This window comes from Lepisosteus oculatus, chromosome 3 (assembly GCF_040954835.1).
Source record: "Lepisosteus oculatus isolate fLepOcu1 chromosome 3, fLepOcu1.hap2, whole genome shotgun sequence".
In the NCBI taxonomy this organism is placed as follows: Eukaryota; Metazoa; Chordata; class Actinopteri; order Semionotiformes; family Lepisosteidae; genus Lepisosteus; species Lepisosteus oculatus.
This window is the reverse complement of record NC_090698.1, coordinates 2,125,321-2,143,951: the sequence shown is the minus strand read 5'-3', so window position 1 is coordinate 2,143,951 and position 18,631 is coordinate 2,125,321. Positions and strand designations below refer to the sequence as shown.

The 18,631-nt window shown below is 49.2% G+C and overlaps 1 protein-coding gene across 2 annotated transcripts in view; it reads right to left on the bottom strand.

Annotated features, from left to right (window-relative positions):
* Positions 1 to 17,982, bottom strand: part of plekhg2 (pleckstrin homology domain containing, family G (with RhoGef domain) member 2) — a 43,305-nt gene extending 25,323 nt beyond the window's left edge. The window contains exons 1-2 of one of the 2 annotated variants that reach the window (XM_069187741.1): positions 17,163 to 17,982; positions 4,432 to 4,509 (exon numbers count right to left, since the gene is read on the bottom strand). In XM_069187741.1, coding sequence (XP_069043842.1) covers positions 4,432 to 4,480 — 49 coding nt within the window. In that variant the 5' untranslated portion in view covers positions 4,481 to 4,509; positions 17,163 to 17,982. Of the gene's footprint in view, positions 1 to 2,541; positions 3,050 to 4,431; positions 4,510 to 17,162 lie in introns of those variants that run through there. The other variant, XM_069187742.1, reaches the window with a different exon arrangement.
* Between the last annotated feature and the right edge of the window lie 649 nt (positions 17,983 to 18,631).

The following is an 18,631-nucleotide window of genomic DNA, read 5'->3' as shown; positions in this document are numbered from 1 at the left end:
TACTGTACTCCTGACCCAGCTGTCAGATGCTTTCTATTGCCTAGGATACAGTGGTGCAATTAAATCCCACGTTTTATTCAGATTGTATTTGTTGTGCATTAAAGTTCATCATTCTTGCACTACCATATCTTACACTTTCCAAACACTTAATTAGCACAACTGTACTATTAGTGCACTGATCTGTATTTAATCGGTGTGACTGTCATACTGATGCACTGATCTGTTTTTCATGGGCACTTTTTCTGCCCACGTATGTAAGGGTGTCTGCTAGGCATGCATATGGTAAAACAAAACCTCCCACTTTCTCTTTGGAAAATTCACACTCAGAGCAAAACCTCGACTGACGGTAAGAAGTGCAGTGCCTCCTGCCGCAGCGGCAGACGCTGTGGCTCCTGGCCAATCAGGGGCAGCCACCCTCTCGTCTCCCTCAACGTGAAGACAGGTAGGAGATGCAAGCAAGTCGCATAGGCGGGGTGGAGAGATGGGGAGACGGGCGGCCAGGTTGAGTGAACAGTCAGCTGCTTCCTTTGAAACCGACTTCCTGTGCCTCTGTGCATCTGCTCACTGAGCCGTTCCTCGCTGCGACAGTGCAAAACAACAGCACCAAATTTAGACAAGGTGCGAGGCGCAATCACCTGACACGAGCGCTCGAGATGATGGAGCTGTACCAGCACTTCGTGCCCACTGACCTACCTCCATGGCTGGTAAGAAATGCAGTCACTAGCCCTGGCCTTGGCTGATGGTCATGCCTGACCCTAATCCATCTCATGACCCTGGGCTCACTTCACACTACGGATGAGCCGCTGTCCCTCCTTGTAGATTCCCTAGTGTCCCGTTCCTCACCCTTTGGTGTGTGAGCCGGAGAATATCAGTGGTTCCTTATGCATATCTACTAATATTGCCCCTTGACCCGCTGTGCTGTCTGTACCTTCTGGGCTCCAGCAGTGCAGGGTGGAAAACAGAGACAATTTTCCATAGAGTGTAAGTCAGAAAAGCTTTTTTTAATAGAGTGTCTTATTCCTCTGTCTCACACTGTGTTTCTGTTAACACTTTTTGCTTATTTATTTTCACAGCCAGTTCCTGTATGACAAAAAGCGGGGCTGCAGTCATGAAACAGTGCCAGGTGGTCTATTTAACAGAGGTGCTGCCATGACAGTGGAGTGTGCACAGACACCCACACTCACACACACTCACACACTTACACAAACATACACTCACACTCACACACTGACACACTCACACACACTTACTCACACTCACACACTTACACAAACACACACTCACACACACTCACACACACTCACACACTGACACAAACATACACTCACACTCACTCACACACTGACACACTCACATACACACTCACACTCACTCTCACACTCACACACTCACACTAACACACTCACTCTCACACTCACACACTCACACTAACACACTCACACTCACACACACTTACTCACACTCACTCTCACACTTACACAAACACACACACACTCAATCACTCTTACACACTCATACTCACTCGCACACACTCACTCACAGTCATAGTCACCCACACTCACATAATCACACACACACACTCACACACTCATTCACACACACAGTCATGCACTCAGTCACAGACTCACACTAACAAATACTCACTCACACACAAAGACACCATCACTCACATGAACATGCACACAAACACACACACACACACTCAGAAGATACACAGGAGGAAACCAAAAATGACAGATGAATTTCTAGACAACTGTTAAGACTGTATTAAAACATTTTTGGTCTTCGGTCTTTCACAAACACTGTGAAAGGGATGTCCTTAAAGAGCTCTTCTCTGAAGTAAAGCTGCATTTAATGAATTGACTGACTTGATTTACTGAATTCTTATCAATAGAAATATAATTAGGCTCACCCAGTGTCATTGGAGGAGTAGCATAATACGTACAATTATTAAGGCACACAAGTGGTTAATTGATGAACAAAGCGTGAGGAGAAGAAGTTACAGAGACCCCTGTATGTCCAGGATCAGATCTTCATTTTAGAAATCCCTGGACATTAGCATTTCAGACCTGTCATAAGAATTTCACATCATATCCAACTATTATTAAAAAAATTCCAGTGCATTTTTGCCATTTTGAATACATTGCATCATGCGAGATAAAAAAATACCAAATAAACAGTACTCTGTTATTTGGATGCCTATCTTTTTATCAGTTTATCTTGGAATGGAGACAGGCCATCTGTCGAGCACCTGCCTACCTGCACGTAAGTTTCCCCCGTGCTCCAGGACTGACGATACAGACCAGCTTGGCAGTACGCTGGCTCAGTCTGAGCCTCTGAAGATTACAGCCAGTAACCACTCAGCTCACTCAAGCGGTCCTCTGATCTCTCCCAAGCGCTGTCTTGTACAAACTGAATTCAAACCCAGCCCAAAGCCACCTGCTCTGTCCTCGCCAAGCTTTTATTCTGGACAGAACCACGGGCGAGCCTGCCTGCACTGAAGAGAAATGAAAATAGCCGTCTTTGTTGTTTGCAGTTTACCTCTGTTCATTCGGAATAGCCTTGACCTGATGCCCCGGTGCTGTCCGGCGCTCGTCTCCGGCTCATCTTGAACACAAAACGGGCTCCTTCTTGCCAGTGAGACTGTGAGAGGGTGAGAGGCTGAGGAGTGCTACCCAGAGTGACAGAACGCGAAGGGGAGAGAGAACTAGCCTACCTTAGAACCTGCCCTTTTTTTTCTAAACACAGTTTCCTGTTTTAGCTCTTTTTTTTTTTTTTGTCGGCGACAGCCGCGCGGCTGCCTGTTTTTCTTGAAATCGGGTGTCGGGGAGAGGTGTGAGTTGGCAAGAGCCCTTTTCATGTCGAATCGTAAGGACGAGAGAAAAACAAGACCAGTTGCAACATCTGGGCTGCGCAGGGAATCTGTTTCAAACCCTGCTCTTCAAAGGCTTTTCGCGTGCTATTGATCGAGTAAATGCTTGAATGCAACAATGTCGAAACATAGCTGTTTTAAGATACAGCCAGCGCAGTTCTCTCGCTGCTCAAGCTGTGCAGCTGACTCTCTGTATGAATGGGTCTGTACCTGAGGAACGCCAGTAGGATGTGGTTAACCTTGAAACTCCTCCACACTCAGCTAAAAAGGCTACCTTGGGGTTGCTAGGCAACAGGATGAAAGCGCAGGCAGTAGGCCGCGCTGAGTTGTTATGTTGTCCCATACAGTAGGCCGGCCTCTTTAAGGGCCTTTGAAGACATATCAAAATAATAAAACACTCACAGGCAAAGAAACATGAACCAAACAGCAACTCCTGCCCAGAAATAGTACAGTGACGAACACAGGAGCTTTCTTGTCTCTGTATCTGTCTTCTCTCTTTCAAGTACACATTTTTTTCCCCCAAAATAACCAGGCCTCTGTCTGTTTGCATGCATGAAAAAACAAAAACAAAAAAAAAACAAGGCCTCTGTGTGGTCATATTAACATTGGCGAACCGTAGCTCGTAGCTCCTTATTAGTGAGCTCTTACTCGGATCAAAGCGGTACTTGTGAGAAATGAATGCAGACCTCAGCTCAGGACTTCAGCTCAGGACTTTGGCTCAACCTAAGCAAATAAGCAGGCTTTGGGTGCGTACGTGTTTTGATTTGATGAGTCATGGTGTAGGACCAAGTAAATAGACTCTCTTAAATAGACTTCTCCCAAACAGGGGGGTTGATGGAGGGGGGTCACTGAAATGTTCCTTTTGGGGGGGAAGAGGAGCTGGGGGACTCACATTTTCTTTCACCTTGGTTCTGTCTTGCTCCTGGAGCTCTGCAGTGCCCACAGTCTAGCTCGGGCTCAGGAGAAGGGTCACACACAGCTGACCCTGGCTTCCAGACTCTGATGAGCACTGGTCTGATTGCCTGAGCCATGTGGGGAATCCCTGAAAGGTCTCTGTGAACTGAACTCTTCTTAAGTACCACTCCTTTAGCAGCGGGCAGAGCGGTGGCTCTGTGGCTCAGGATATGCGCCTGTGGCTGGAAGGTTGCCGGTTTGTATCCTGCAGCCGGCAGAAGAATCCTACTCCACTGGGTCCCTGAGCAAGGCCCTGAACCCCAACTGCTCCAGGGGCGCCGTAGAAATGGCTGACCCTGTGCTCTGACCCCCAGCTTCTCTCCCTGTCTGTGTGTCTCATGGTGGACGAAGTTAGACAGATTCCTAATACAAGAAATTGTAATATGGCCAAAAAAAGTGATCTTTTTAAAATCTTATCCTTCATAGTCCCAAGGCAGCCCAAGAACGGGCTGGTTTTATTGTTTTGAAGCTTGTTGCGCTTCTTCCTTACAGCAGCAGGGGAGTGAAAAGCAACAGTGGAGGGACACGCCCCTCTGCACACCTCACACCTCACACTCACACACTGGCCACTGGGACTGGCGTATGGGCGGACTGCGACCTCTGACCTTGGTGGCTGGGCTTCTTCTGTCCGCCGCGGCTCGCCCCCTCAGGCATGGTGTGACGCGATCACAGGAGGAGGAAGCCTGTGGACCAGGAAGACAAGCATGTAAAGAAACATCGATGGACAACAGATTTAGGTACACTGCTTTCACATCAGGAAACCAAGCACTTGGGATCAGTTCCTCTACAGGACAACAGTCCTAACCCGTCTTTATTTAGGAAGCTGATTACCTAATCAGATATTCCTTGATAGTTAATTGCTAAATTTGTATGTGATCACTTCATTTGATGACCGCAAAAAGATGTATTTTAACAGCCCTGTAACTAATCCTTAGCAATCTCACAACACCCTGAAGCATGAAGGACCAGTCCTGATCCTTGTGCTTAGACTCTTACATTGCTATTTATGAGTTTCATTTGAAAGAGAAAGGAGACAACCACAAAGGAAATAACATAAAGGGGAAAAAGAGTTATTTTGTGCTGGCACCATCAGTCAATTGACTCAAAAAGTCTTAAATTAAAAGCAATATCATTTGTTACAATTTACTGTCATTCATAACATTTTATTCACTATTACTACATACATAACCAATTCTGAAACGCAGCAGTGCTAAAGAGCTCTCCATCACAGGCAGCTGCCTGACATGGTCCCAGGCCCTGCGTTAGAGCAGAGCAGGAGAGCAGGATTGCACAGTCCTGCAATCCTGGCACAAAGAAAGTCTTCTCAGGACAATAGCGACAAAAGACTAAAGTTGAGGAGAATCAGCCCACATGAACAAATACAGTTAGCAAGGCTGCATCCCGAGCTAGCCCTGTGGCAGTGCTGTTCAGCTGTCCTGAGAGCAGAGCTCGATTACTTCCTCAAACCCATAGTTTGATATCCTGTGTAAGACGTGGCGGGCAAACCACTTGAAGACCTGCAGACAGGATCAAAAGGAAATGTGGGTAGCTAACTAAGGTCCTAGGTTGTGGGAAAGAGGTGCATGATGGATGCTCATTGATGGGCTTTTCAGGGCAAGACTCTCTTAACTCAGATTTTAGAATCGTTCTGAGTGGAACGGCTTCTCAATTAACACCCCTTATGTATCTGTTGGAGGCAGTCCATAGATGATATAAAAAAAATAAACAAAATGAAAAGAGTTTATTCCAGAAAACCTCGGTTCAGTACAATGATGAACAATACTGATGCTTAGTTTTTATTTTCTGCCTTTGTGTTAATTTAATGGCAGAAAAGGCAGATAGAGATTATTATCAGATCATCAGGCTGACTCAAGAAGACTGCTCACAGAGAAGTGTTAGTGTTTCTGTCTGAATCAGTCTTGGCCAACAGATTCTGTTGCGAGTTTAGCACTTACTGCCGATGCCAATGCTGAAAAGAAGAAAACATGCTCAGTGGATGGCAAGAGATGAAAACCAGTCAAAATGTTTCACAACAAACCTCCATAAAAGCATCTTAAAATGTGGGTTCTTAAGCATAACAATGATCTCACCACATCCGGGAGGTCGTTCACACGCGTCACTCAATCCAACAGTGTTCAATCTGTGAGTCCGTTAAGGTCGTGCACAGAGTCAGAGTGTTCACAAGCTATACTTGAGGGCTTTATGGTAAAATACTGTTGGCAGGACTTTGCCAATCCTGAGCCAATGCCTGAATCTGGCACATACACACTGCCCATAACGGTCAGAGATGGCGGAAATAACTCAAAGACATCTGCAAGAGCAGAGCCTGGTCTTATCAGCTCGGGAATGCCTTCTTGCCTTCAGGAAGTGCAGAGCTGTCTGTTCTAGTGGTGCGAAGGCGATGCAGTTAAAAGCCCGAGCTCTGAATGCCGTGTTTGGAAGCCAGCGCACCACCAAAGAGAGTTGGGGGGGGGGGGTTGGGGGGGTTACATATGTCATATTTGGCTCGGCCTCAGCAAAGTGAACTTTCATTATGCCATTCTCCCAATAATTCCCTCATTGCTTTCGCTCTGAGCAAGATGAAAAAAACACTCTGGAATTTTGTGCTTTATTATGAACCTTTAAAAAAAACAAAGAATGTGGGAAGTGGAAGTTATTGTTTAGAATAACTCTCTGCCCCCCTCCTGACAACCCTCAGTCCCGAGCTCGCTGGAGACTGCGCCTGTCCCGGCTCAGGCCTGAGCAAGGCCGCGGAGGGACAGATCTCAACCTCCCGAGAGCCTCCGTTCCTGTGTGCCAGGACCTGAGAACCTCATTTATCACCTTGCAGAGAGTCATGGGAAGAGGAGAACTTGGCAGGGCAGCAGATTGCATTCTGAGAAAGCACGGCCATGTGACAGGCTGCATCGAGGCCTCCAGGGTGTCGAAGTGGGAGTCAGATCGATGGCACCCCGTCTTCCTGCGGTGTGAGAGGGGGACATCGTAGCCCCTTGCGTTATCGTGCTTCAGCCTTCACGCTCGGGCTGCGGACGGCGTGGATCTTTACAAGGCAGCTCCATCTCTCCCGAGATGTGTTTGGCTTCACGGCAGACCTGCTGTTCCGAGCTGCGCTGGGTCTCAGACCCATATTTTATTCCCCGTGACGGAACGCGTGTCCGCTCTCCCGAAGCAAATCCCCACTGCTTCTCTGGAGCGGGAGTTTTCTCCTGCTCGCTCCCAAAAACAGACAGCAAACAAGATCTGCTTCCAGTTTGTCATGGTTACAGAAAGTGTCTCCTCTCTCAGTCTTATTGCGAAAACACCAGTCATGTCCCGGCCGCTCCATCCCACATGTGCCTCTCTGGCTCCACAGCCAATTTCTGGGAAGTTCTGGATTGGGAATTGTGGCTGGCGCTTTCTCAATAATTCCTTCGTTTCAGCCCCCTCTGTCCAAAAAGATGCTGGTAGCAGGGGGGGTTTCAGGACAAAAGGAATAGTCCAACATCTGGCAAGGAAATTCAGGGGTGAAACTGAGGTCACCAGGACTTTTTTTGTGTTTTCCTTTGCAAGTATTCCGGTTATCCTCCCAAAGGCAGTAGACCCCCAATTTTCAAAGATTTGATAACCATCTCATTAAGATAAATGCTGCTGGAAATCCCAGGATGTTTTCTTAAAGATTTTACGGGTTACTTACAGCCTTACCTTCCAAGATACAGCTGAGCAGCTCTTACCCTTGTAAAAGAGGAGTAGATCCACAGACGGATATCTGGAGACTTGTCTTACTGGCATTCAAGGATGCAGATGGATCTCAGTGCAGCCAGCAGAACATGTTGCAACATGTGCACAATGATGATGACACGTTTTCCTCTCAGTTTTTGGAACTGTGACCCTGGCTCCTGAATACTGCTCTGAGGAAAAGCCTCCATTTGAGCTCGAGGGTGAATCCCACAATCCCAGAGAGAGGGAGCCCGGGCAGACCCAGGGCCCTTCGAGTGAGGAAGAACTTCTAGAATCGGGAAAAGGTGGAGGGGATGAGAGTCTCTCAAAGGGAAAAGACCCAGGAGACAAGGAAAACCATCTGGAAAAGCAATTGGTCTCTGTAGTTAAGTGGAAGTAGGAGAAGAAGGTGCGAAGGTTCTGTACTGAAGTGAGCTCTCACCACAGCAAAGGACTTTCTCCAGATTTCCAGGACACCTTTTTGCCTCATGTGCCCGAAAGCCACATGACCCCAAAAAGAAGCCCTTGTGCCCCAATCCGTCTTGTCCTCGACTCTAGCTGCTGTTTGGATGGGTCAGGCTTTTCTGCCCAAGGCGGTGATTTTTGCTTCACTGCGATTGTTTAAAGAAAGTAAATACAAACTATTTTTCTAATTGCTTCCAGCCCGTTGGCCTCTCTTGCATTTCGCTTCCTGTGGAATAGGAAGAAAGCGGGTTTTGGGCAGCGCTGTCTGCGTGTCAGTGTGTGAACCGTCGAAGAACAAACAGGCCTGATGACAATCGCAAGGGCAACAACCCTCCCAAACACGACGCTGCAGGGCAGGGACAGCAGGGCTGGCTTCACCCTCACTGAGACGAGAGTCTAGATTCAAAAGGCCTGCATTGTTCCTATTGTAACTTTCACTTCCTCTGGGTGGCGACCAAATGCTCATTCACTCCTGAAAATGGAGAAGAGCTTTTTTTCTTTCTTCCTGCTTGGCCTTGCTTGTTCCTTGGCGTCTCATTGTGTGTGGAGCTGCAGCGGCAAGGCTCGGCCAGCGGGCTCTCTCGCTGGAGCTGGTGCTGACAGGCCAAGGAGATCTGGGCCGACGCCCCCCCAGGGTGTGACAGAGAGCGTGCGGCCCTCTGGGCTCCTGAGGAGCCTGGGACAGAGATATTCACTCCTGCTCCTGGAAGGCCGGGATCCTCCGGGCTTCGTAGGTAACTTACCATCATCCATCACAACCTGGAAGCAAGAGCAGTGAAGTCCAGGGAAGTGAACATGGGAGTCCGGGGTGGAAGGAAGGAAAACCAGGGCTCAGCGGCCTGCTGGGTGCAAGGGTGAAGATTAGGGGCTGGGATTGCTGGGGCCGTGATGGGCTTGAGCACACGGGAGCTGGAACAGTGAGGAGCAGCACTCAGGTAGCTGGAAGGAGGCTCTGCTCACTGGGCACCAGCAGAACGCCCAGCTGTAGAAAGGGATACACGACTAAGCTGCTTCGGATATAAACGTCAGGCAAATAAGTGAACTAGGATGAATAACAGGGCTCCAAGAGGACAGGGGTGGAGGGGAAGTCGGTCTGTGGCAGGTAAAGGAAAGGCCATTTCAGGAAGCAGCAACATAAGCATGGCAGGACAGGGAGAGAGCTTGCACTCCTGTCTGAAAACCGAGAGGGAAGAGCGATCCATCGACAGGCCTTAAGACAAGCTGCTCTGGCTTCCTGGGAGGGAGAAGCACCTTCCTTGATCGAACCCGGTGCTGCAGCAGGGCTGTTGGCCCTTCCAACAGCTCTAGAAGAACAGCAGAACTTTGGCCTTCCAACCAGCTGACACGTGCCCGTGTTTAGAAGATAAAGGCATAACGGGAAGCAGGCTCACTGCAGGGCCTGTTCAGCCCGGAGCTGCTGGAGCACAACAAAACATTTCATAGTAGCTGGATTAAATGGTTCAGACTGGCCTGGCACATGATCCAGGTATTTGGGAACTGGAGACATCTTTAAGCTGCACAGGAGAAGGTACAGTGGTCCCTAATTAATGAGCTACACTCATTAATCATTCATCAGTCATTGGGTATTGATTAAATAGTCTAACCCCACTTACACCCCTCTGTTCTTGCACTGACCTCAAAACACTGCCACTGCTGAATTTTGTACACAGCTGCTATCTAAATGCTCATTAGAATTATAGCTGCTCCCCTTTTCTTGTCTTCAAGAATTGTGATATAATTTTCTATGTCAGTGTTACATCATCTGTCATCTGTCATGTCATTTGTCATGAAAAGAAAACACACAAGAAAGCAGTTCATTGTACTCAGGTACACATGACGATAAACTTGGACTTGAACTTGAATGGTGCATCTCTCAATGGCTTCATCAAAAGCTTGCAGGTGCCCTGCAGGGGCCCAGGAGCAGAGCTTGCTGTTGCTCTGAAAGTCAAGTGAGCTCTGGCCAACTAAAGCGCACCCATTCCCAGCGGCACTCTGCCAGTCGTGCCCAGAGATCAGGAGGCTGGAGAGAGCTACTGGAAGAGGAACAGTGCCAATGTAAAGGAAGTGTGTTTCACAGTTACGGTTTGTACCAGGATGCTGTTACATTTCCACAAAAGAAAAAAAATCCCTGAAGCCAGTCAGAAAAAATGGCAGGAAGGCTGCGACGCCCTTTTGCTCAATGGAGTCAACATAAATACGTCTCCAAGACCTGCAAAGAATGGAGCCATAAAAAGCGAGCAGGCCCAGGTCATAACTATATTTATCACAGAGCTTCGCTCTCTAATTATAGTGTTGATGATTACCTGTCATCAGGAGCGACAGAAAAAAAATACTACAGACATAATGAGGCTCCAGGAGGGAGGCAGTGCAGCTTTGTGGGCAAGGCTGATAGATTAGGAGAGGGGTCGAAGCAGAGAAAGGCAGTGTGGCCTGAGGAGAGGAATCAGAGGGAGGCGGTGTGGCCTCAGGAGAGGAGAGGGAGTGAGGCAGAGGGAGGCAGTGTGAAGAGAGGAGAGGATGTGAGGCAGAGGGAGGCAGGGTGAAGAGAGGAGAGGAGGTGAGGCAGAGGGAGGCAGTATGAAGAGAGGAGAGGGAGTGAGGCGGAGGGAGGCAGTGTGAAGAGAGGAGAGGACGTGAGGCAGAGGGAGGCAGCGTGAAGAGAGGAGAGGGAGTGAGGCAGAGGGAGGCAGTGTGAAGAGAGGATAGGATGTGAGGCAGAGGGAGGCAGTGTGAAGAGAGGAGAGGACGTAAGGCAGAGGGAGGCAGTGTGAAGAGAGGAGAGGGAGTGAGGCAGAGGGAGGCAGTGTGAAGAGAGGAGAGGGAGTGAGGCAGAGGGAGGCAGTGTGAAGAGAGGATAGGATGTGAGGCAGAGGGAGGCAGTGTGAAGAGAGGAGAGGACGTGAGGCAGAGGGAGGCAGTGTGAAGAGAGGAGAGGACGTGAGGCAGAGGGAGGCAGTGTGAAGAGAGGAGAGGACGTGAGGCAGAGGGAGGCAGTGTGAAGAGAGGAGAGGATGTGAGGCAGAGGGAGGCAGTGTGAAGAGAGGAGAGGACGTGAGGCAGAGGGAGGCAGTGTGAAGAGAGGAGAGGATGTGAGGCAGAGGGAGGCAGTGTGAAGAGAGGAGAGGACGTGAGGCAGAGGGAGGCAGTGTGAAGAGAGGAGAGGACGTGAGGCAGAGGGAGGCAGTGTGAAGAGAGGAGAGGACGTGAGGCAGAGGGAGGCAGTGTGAAGAGAGGAGAGGACGTGAGGCAGAGGGAGGCAGTGTGGCCTCAGGAGAGGAGAGGGGAGCCGTGGAGCCAGGGAGAGGCTGGGGACAGTAAGGACATGTCTCAGTGCACAGCTGTCAGAGCTGCTCCCCAGCAGACACAGGTTCTGCTTCTCCCTGCTCCCTCCGAGCAGCAGCTCCTTGCAGGGAGAAAAGCACCAAGTTTATTTCATCTGCTTTCACATCCAATGCGGTTACTTGCTACATTTACATTTTTTCTTCAGACAAAATGAGGAACACATTTTTTTTTCCAACAGAAAAAGGCTTTGAAGCCCGTCTGGAGGGACTGCCACACGAGATGAGACACAGGGGGGCAAGAAAGGAGAGAGCAGTGAACTTCCAGGGGGAATTCCAGCCACTGCTCTCCTCGCCACAGCAGAGCTCAGCCGGCACACCGGCAGGGAAGCTGGGAAGACGGGAAGCTGCTGTGAGGTCCCAGCATGCCGTCTGTGAGCGAGAGCGAAGAGAGACGAGGCTGAGACAGGTCGTCTCTCTCTGCCCTGCTTTTCTCACCCTTTCTTGACGGACCCGATCCCTGGCGCCCGAGGGGTGAAACACACAGCACAAACACACAGACCTGACCTGAGTAAGCAGGATTTTGCAGAGCCCAAATAAAAGTAGTTGATTCGTCACTATTTAATCAGTTCAGATTCTGCAGAAGGTCAGTGTTTGGTCAGCACTGCTAAACGCAGGTGTCACATCTGGGCTGAAATGTAAGCAGGGTCACAGTGCATCACAGCAAAGCTATGATGTAAGCATGATCACAGAGAGTCACAGCACAGCTATGATGTAAGCATGGTCACAGAGAGTCACTGCAGAGCTATGATGTAATCACGGTCACAGAGAGTCACAGCACAGCTATGATGTAATCATGGTCAGAAAGAGTCACAGGAGTCCATGCTCTCTGAATGATGAATGGTAAGGTGTGGGAACTCTTTGTTTTAGGAAAATGTTAGCTTCTGAACAATTTCAGAAACTGGAGATGTTTTCACCCAGACTGGTCTGTTTCCCTCCACATTCTATTCTGGTCTGCACCGCAGTCTTGACACTTTACTACACTTGCACTGCGCTGTCTCGCTCGGCAATGAGAGCGCCATCATATTTGTCGGCATTGCAAGAGCCTTTGAGGAGAGAGGCAGAGACTGTGCTTTTTAAAAGTAAAGGAAAGTGCATCTAAGACCAAGGACAGCAGGCTCTTACACAAAGGGTTTTTGTTATATTGTTGAAACAGATTTCCTGGGATTTTTTTAAAAAACAGCTGGATGTGAACCTAAGCTCAATTAGCTACTGGCACCCAATGAGCATAATGGGTCAAATGATCTCTTCTGTTCTGGACTTTTGTGTCAGAATCCCCTGTAGAATCAAAGATGGGGAGTGTAACACCAGGTAAAAACATGTGGCTGTAGTGCTGGAATCCAGATGATAAAGATGCACAATCCCATAAGGGCTAATGCTTTTCGCAGAGAGAACTCAGAGGGTAGAAATGGCAGACCTCTGCTGTCCTCCTTTCTTCCAAAATGGAGCCCTTTGATTTCTCCGGCACAGGCTTGAATACCACGGTAGTTAAACCTTCCCTAAAAACACTGTGGCCTGAATCAAGAAGCAGAGGGATTCAGCAAAGGGTCTGGGAAACCCATTATAAATAGCAGGGGGGTAACTGGAGATTATAGCTATTCCTTCTGCCGCTGGACATTCTTGGCTGAGGTGGATAAGCGGATCGTCACTCCTGGGTGAAAAATGGGAGTGAGATATGGGAGCACATGAGAGTGGCCTAAAGCGGGGCAGCTCCTATCCAGGAGGAGGGCTGCGGTCCAGCAGGGTTTATAGCCCTCTGCAAATCAACAACAGTCTAAACGTGGGAGATGGGCTTCATTAACCTGCATGATGCCTTCAACTGGGGCTCTGGCAGAATCACACCCCGGAGACCCTGGGGCCCAGCAGGACCAGGATTCCGCAAGGAGGTACGGAGCATCTCCACAGGCCCTTTGCATCCATCCGAGACCCGAGAACACCACCTCATCGGGCTTGCATGAGAACAAGCCCAGCCCCTTCCATTCCGCACCACAGCTTGGCAGGCCTCTCTGAGCATCACCCATTCTTCAGCACAAGTGCAATTACTGCATCACATTCCCAGGTGTTTTTGGACGATTGAAGTGATCGAAAATGGACTCCTGCTTCTGGATGCCAGCAAACTGTTCCACCAAAAACGGCATCTGAAAAGGTGAATGTGTAAATCTCAGAGTAATGAGTCCCTCTGGGTAAGCCTAGTATCTTAGTAACCCTGGAACCCACAAAACCCTACAATAACATTTTCCCCACTTCAATGTCCCCACAGTGCGTTGGTGCTTCTGGGGCATGGGCAGGCTGAGCCAACAGATACAGATGGACTTCTTTCTCCCCTGTTCTGAGCTTGTGTTTCCTGCCTCGCTCCTCTGTCAGGCCTCTCCATTGCCCTTGCGGAAATCTCACTGTGCCGGATTCGCAGATCCTTTCTGCAGCCCCCCAGCAATGTACCAGGGAACTGAACTGAACTGGGAGGACTGTGAATTTACTCAGCTGTGCCATTGTTTCACACAGCTTGTGGCCTGTATGGCACACTGTTCATTCAGTGTGCTTAAGTACTCTTTACTTTTAGCACAGTATACGACAAGCAAACTTTTATGAGGGCTGAACAGCTCCATTCCTGCTTATTCACCTTTAGAAAGAATCACATGGAATTGCTCTTATTTGGGGATTCAATGGGTCACTGCACATGACCTCTGCTGACTGGTATTCAGTTTGTGTACAGAGTGCAGCGCTAATATTTAAAAAACAGCATTTTCACAACATCTGGAGATCTGGAGCATGAACGGTGCAAGCTGCCCTCCAGCTGGACTCCAAAGCAGAGAGGGCTTGAGTTCCACCAGTTCTCCTTGGGAGCTGTTCCTGACACTGTGCATGTCTGAGCTCTTCTCACCTGCACCCTTCCTGGCCTGACTCTTTCACTTACAACCCCTGAGTCTCCTGAACTGAGCTCAAGAGGAGAGAGACGCCTGTGAGCACACATACACGCAGACTGCTGAGGCTTGCAGGCAAAGAAAGCAGGGGAGCTGGAAAGGAGAAAAGAAATTAGAGAGAGGAAAGGAGAGACAAAAAAGAGTGAAATAAGAGCTAACACAAGTGTCAGTCTGTCAGCCAGTTCCTCTCCTCCCCCTTTAAGCCGCCCCTGTGAAGCACTCAGCATGTAAAGCAGGATTTTTCAGAATTAAAATAAATGCTGTGCACATGGGCCCGAAATCAATTCCATATACTTCCAACATCCAACGGAAAGCTCTTTAGATTAGAAGACGTTCTGGCTCTTTCTGTTACTTGAAATCGTCAGAAACCAACCCCCTCTTTCTGAAAAGTTTACTGAGGTGAATTTCTGGGATAGGTTCTCAGTTTTACCGTCAATTAACATAACTTTTTGTGTCACTTTACAAAATAAAGGAACTAACACTACACTAACATCAATACTGATGAATACATCCTGAACCCCAATTCCTCTACACTAACATCAATACAGCCTGAACCCCAATTCCCTTACACTAACATCAATACAGCCTGAACCCCAATTCCCCTACACTAACATCAATACAGCCTGAACCCCACTCCCCTACACTAACATCAATACAGCCTGAACCCCAATTCCCCTACACTAACATCAAAAAAGCCTGAACCCCAATTCCCCTACACTAACATCAATACAGCCTGAACCCCAATTCCCCTACACTAATATCAATCCTCTTGAACACCAGCTCAACAAAACCACACTGCAGTTTGCTCAGCAGTCAGGATACTCCTGCAGGTTTCTGTGAGAAACCCGGCAGCCTTGTCTTCCCGGGCCAGAACCACGCCTCAGACAGTGTAACCGGACTGGCACTGTGCTGGAAGAGAACAGCAACGCTTTGCACAGGCCTGTCTGATCAGTACTGCAGCTTTCCTCTGCAGATGGAAAGGTGGACCAATGAAAAACAGGCTGTACTGTAGCAGGGACACTGACACGAACCCTGAACAGCCAGACAGAATTATTCATCTTTTTCCCATAGCGGCCTTTTGTATTCAAAGCAATCACTACACTGTAAGAACACACGCAGACACTTCTACATTTTAAAGGCGCATTGGCAGTAAAGGAGAAGAGGTGACTAGTGGGGAATGACCAAGCTCTGACACCGAAGGCCGCGGAGCAGGTTAGGCCACGAATGAGTTCAGAACAAGGACCCCCAACCCGCCCTCCGCAGCGAACAACAGCCTTCGTTTACAGTCGCTCAACCCGAGCGCCGGTTTACACAGCGGAGCCCAGTGGGATGTTTGATGTGCCTTCCCTGACTCGCCGGCATTCCTGCTATGCTGAGGAAAAACACAACATCTGCAGCGCAACACCAACCCTCCGGGGCGACCGTGCCTGCAAAGACCTCATTGTTCCGCCTGTTTCTGCCTGTGACTAATATCCTGAAATCCACATCGGACCCTTTTCCCCCTTTTTTATCATCACGAATTTACTTTCTTCGCTGCGAAGAGGAAGGAAACAGTCAGGTTTATCTGTACATACAAAAAGCACACGAATCTGCCTTATGATAACTGCAATTCTTGGGAAGCCAAGTGAAACAGACTACTTCACACTGCTTCTGTTCAGTCAGTAACCATCATCCCACCGTAGGACTTAAAAGCACAATGAAGAGGGATGTGGCAAGACGCGATTCGTCTCTGATGCTGCCGGGTGCAGGACAGCGGAGAGGATTGATCTCACTGGACGAGCGCATGAAAGCCCAGGTCTTGACCGAGCTGGGGTTTCAGCGAGTCCCGCGGTCGCCCGGGCCCTGCGCACTCCCGTGGACCGATTCAGCACGGTGACGTCAGCCGCCGGTGGAATTTGAGAACCGTCCTCCACCGCCTGCGGAGTCTGTATTAGCCTTAGTGGGCAAAGACTAGTCGGAGCCACAGACACCTTTCCAGACTGTAGCACCGCTCAAACTCTCTGGAGCCCCGGTTCCTCCGAGTATGGGCGTACTTTCAACTGAAATAATTTCATTCAGGGTGTTTTTTTTTTCGGTTGCACCGAATCGAAGGTCTAGTTAAATTCCCCAGGATATTCGATCTATTGAAAGAGACCCCTGTACCGCGCTTATAGGCATTGAACTGTTTGCCTGCCAGCAACATAACACGGGTGACCTCCGGTCAATAGGTGCGAGTTACAGACACTCCTAGAGCTGCAATCATCCCCTAAACTGAGCTACATCTCAGTTTTATTGTAAAGATCCAATTATTCTGAACGTCCGGCGCTCGCACTTAACGGCGCTTAACAGCGTCCTGTGCCCAGACAGCACGATATTTTCCCCTGTTGTCTCCGTTGATGCACGCAGTTATTTTGCCATCGTTTGCTAGCGCTGGACTTTTTAACCACTTGTACGCTTCACTGTGCGTTATTACACTTTGCCAGAGCAAAGTCTACCGCCGAATACAGTTTTTCTCAGCCCGAGGCGCTGTTTCAGAAGGCAAACTTGCCGATCAGCTGTGAAACTCGGACCTGCCTCCGCCTTAAGCGGTTATGATCAACAGACAGGCTATCGTGTCGTGAAATCTAAACCACGTCTTTGGTCTGGTTCCATGTTTTTGATGTCTGAATACGGCAAACGTCGGCATCATCTTAAAGAAAGGATTTATCTTTTTTTGTCGAACTCATCGACCAGTTGCGAAACCACGCTGTGTGACGGGTTTGGCCGTGCTTTCGGAAAATAATGATGATTTATAAACTTCAGCGATGGCAAACTGCGTAACAACGCACGGCCCGCCACTGGGCACACCTACTGTACACTCACTTACTCGGGGAAGAGCATTTGAACTTGTGCGCGACCAGCCCGAGCGCCCGGAAAGCGCAAAGAAACCTCACGTACCTTGTTCGCGGGCGCGCTCGGCTGAGGCATCAAACACCGTCCCCGGGCGCTCAGCGGTCCTCCCCTCCGCCTCTCTGGCAAAATCCTTTGAGGACAAACGGGCTTGACACTTCACGCAATCGATAATCTCCCACTGCGATCGCATCGGACGGAATGAGCGCACGTTCTCCCGCAGGCAGGCGCACCGAGCTCGGCGGTCTGGGAGTTGTGTCCTCCTCACAAGAACATTCTCCGCTGACGACAGATGAAGACCCCCAGTTCCTGGATTCACATTGCTTTTGTTAGACTTGTTGCAGCGCAGAGATACCTTTCTGTCATATTATCGTTAATTATTGGCTTATTTTCGATTTCCAGAGTTGGTTTGAAGTGCAAAGCGCTCAAATGCCCACGATGAAGTCGTGCATAATTGTTTAACTACCCACTCCCACACAATATTCTAGACAAAGCAAGTTTTTTTTTTTAATGCCACTCCAACATCAGTTTCGGAAACTGCAAAATGCGCCGAGAAAAGAAGACGCTTTCCTTTTTTCTAGATCCAGCAGGATTCATCATCAAAGCAGTCGTTTCACGTCTTGAAACAAGCGACGTCTCATTGTCTTTATTCTGGTGATAAAAAAAGTCTTTTGACAGGACTTCAAAGAAAAACAAAATGCCCCTTAATGTGTCGTTTCAACAAGCGGTTTTTATTCAAAGGAAAACGAGTGCCCTCTCCGTGCAGAGAGGCGGAATCTGCCCGGAGCCGCTCTCCAGTGAGCTAAACCGAGGTCGGACCTCGGCAGAGCTCGGTTACCAACAGCAAGGTCCTCCCGCGAGTGGAAGAAAGCTGCGTGTCGCCCCCGGCACGAGACTGCTCCGCTAACTTCCTGCAGTGGGGCTCGGCGGAGAGTTAACCCTTCTGGCGCTGGGCTCTGCTCCACGAACGACCCACGAAGCCGCAACATCCCTTTGTTATTTTGAAAGACCCGACACCCCCCGCCCACCGGCGGTCTGTACTTGAGAACAGAAAAGCAGGAATTCCACCGTTTTAATGCCGTTTTCCCATCCTGTTCTCTCTGCCCGTCAGTCTCCAGACGGCGGCAAAGGTTACGACCTAAGAGATGCCTGTAAGCACGGGTCAATATTTAAGAGGGTTCCAGTCTGTATATGGAGGGGGGTGACATTAAATAACAAGTAGGTTAACATTAATTGTAGATTTCAACCAGGTGGTGTTTTGTTTTTTAGCTCTGGAACCCTGACTGGTCTAATGAAGAGGACCAGTGGTTTGAGCTGGAAGAGCCTTGTGGACAGGGGATCAGCTCCCTGACGCCAATACATTTACAGCTACCAGCATGGAGAGCCAAGCAGGGCCTCCATCCAGGGTGTGGAAACACGGGCTCCAGGCTTACGTTTTCCACATGTAAATGCAGCACTGCCTGTCCCTAGCCAGCGTGTACAAGGAAGCTGAAGAACCCCTTCAGTCCCTTCGAGCA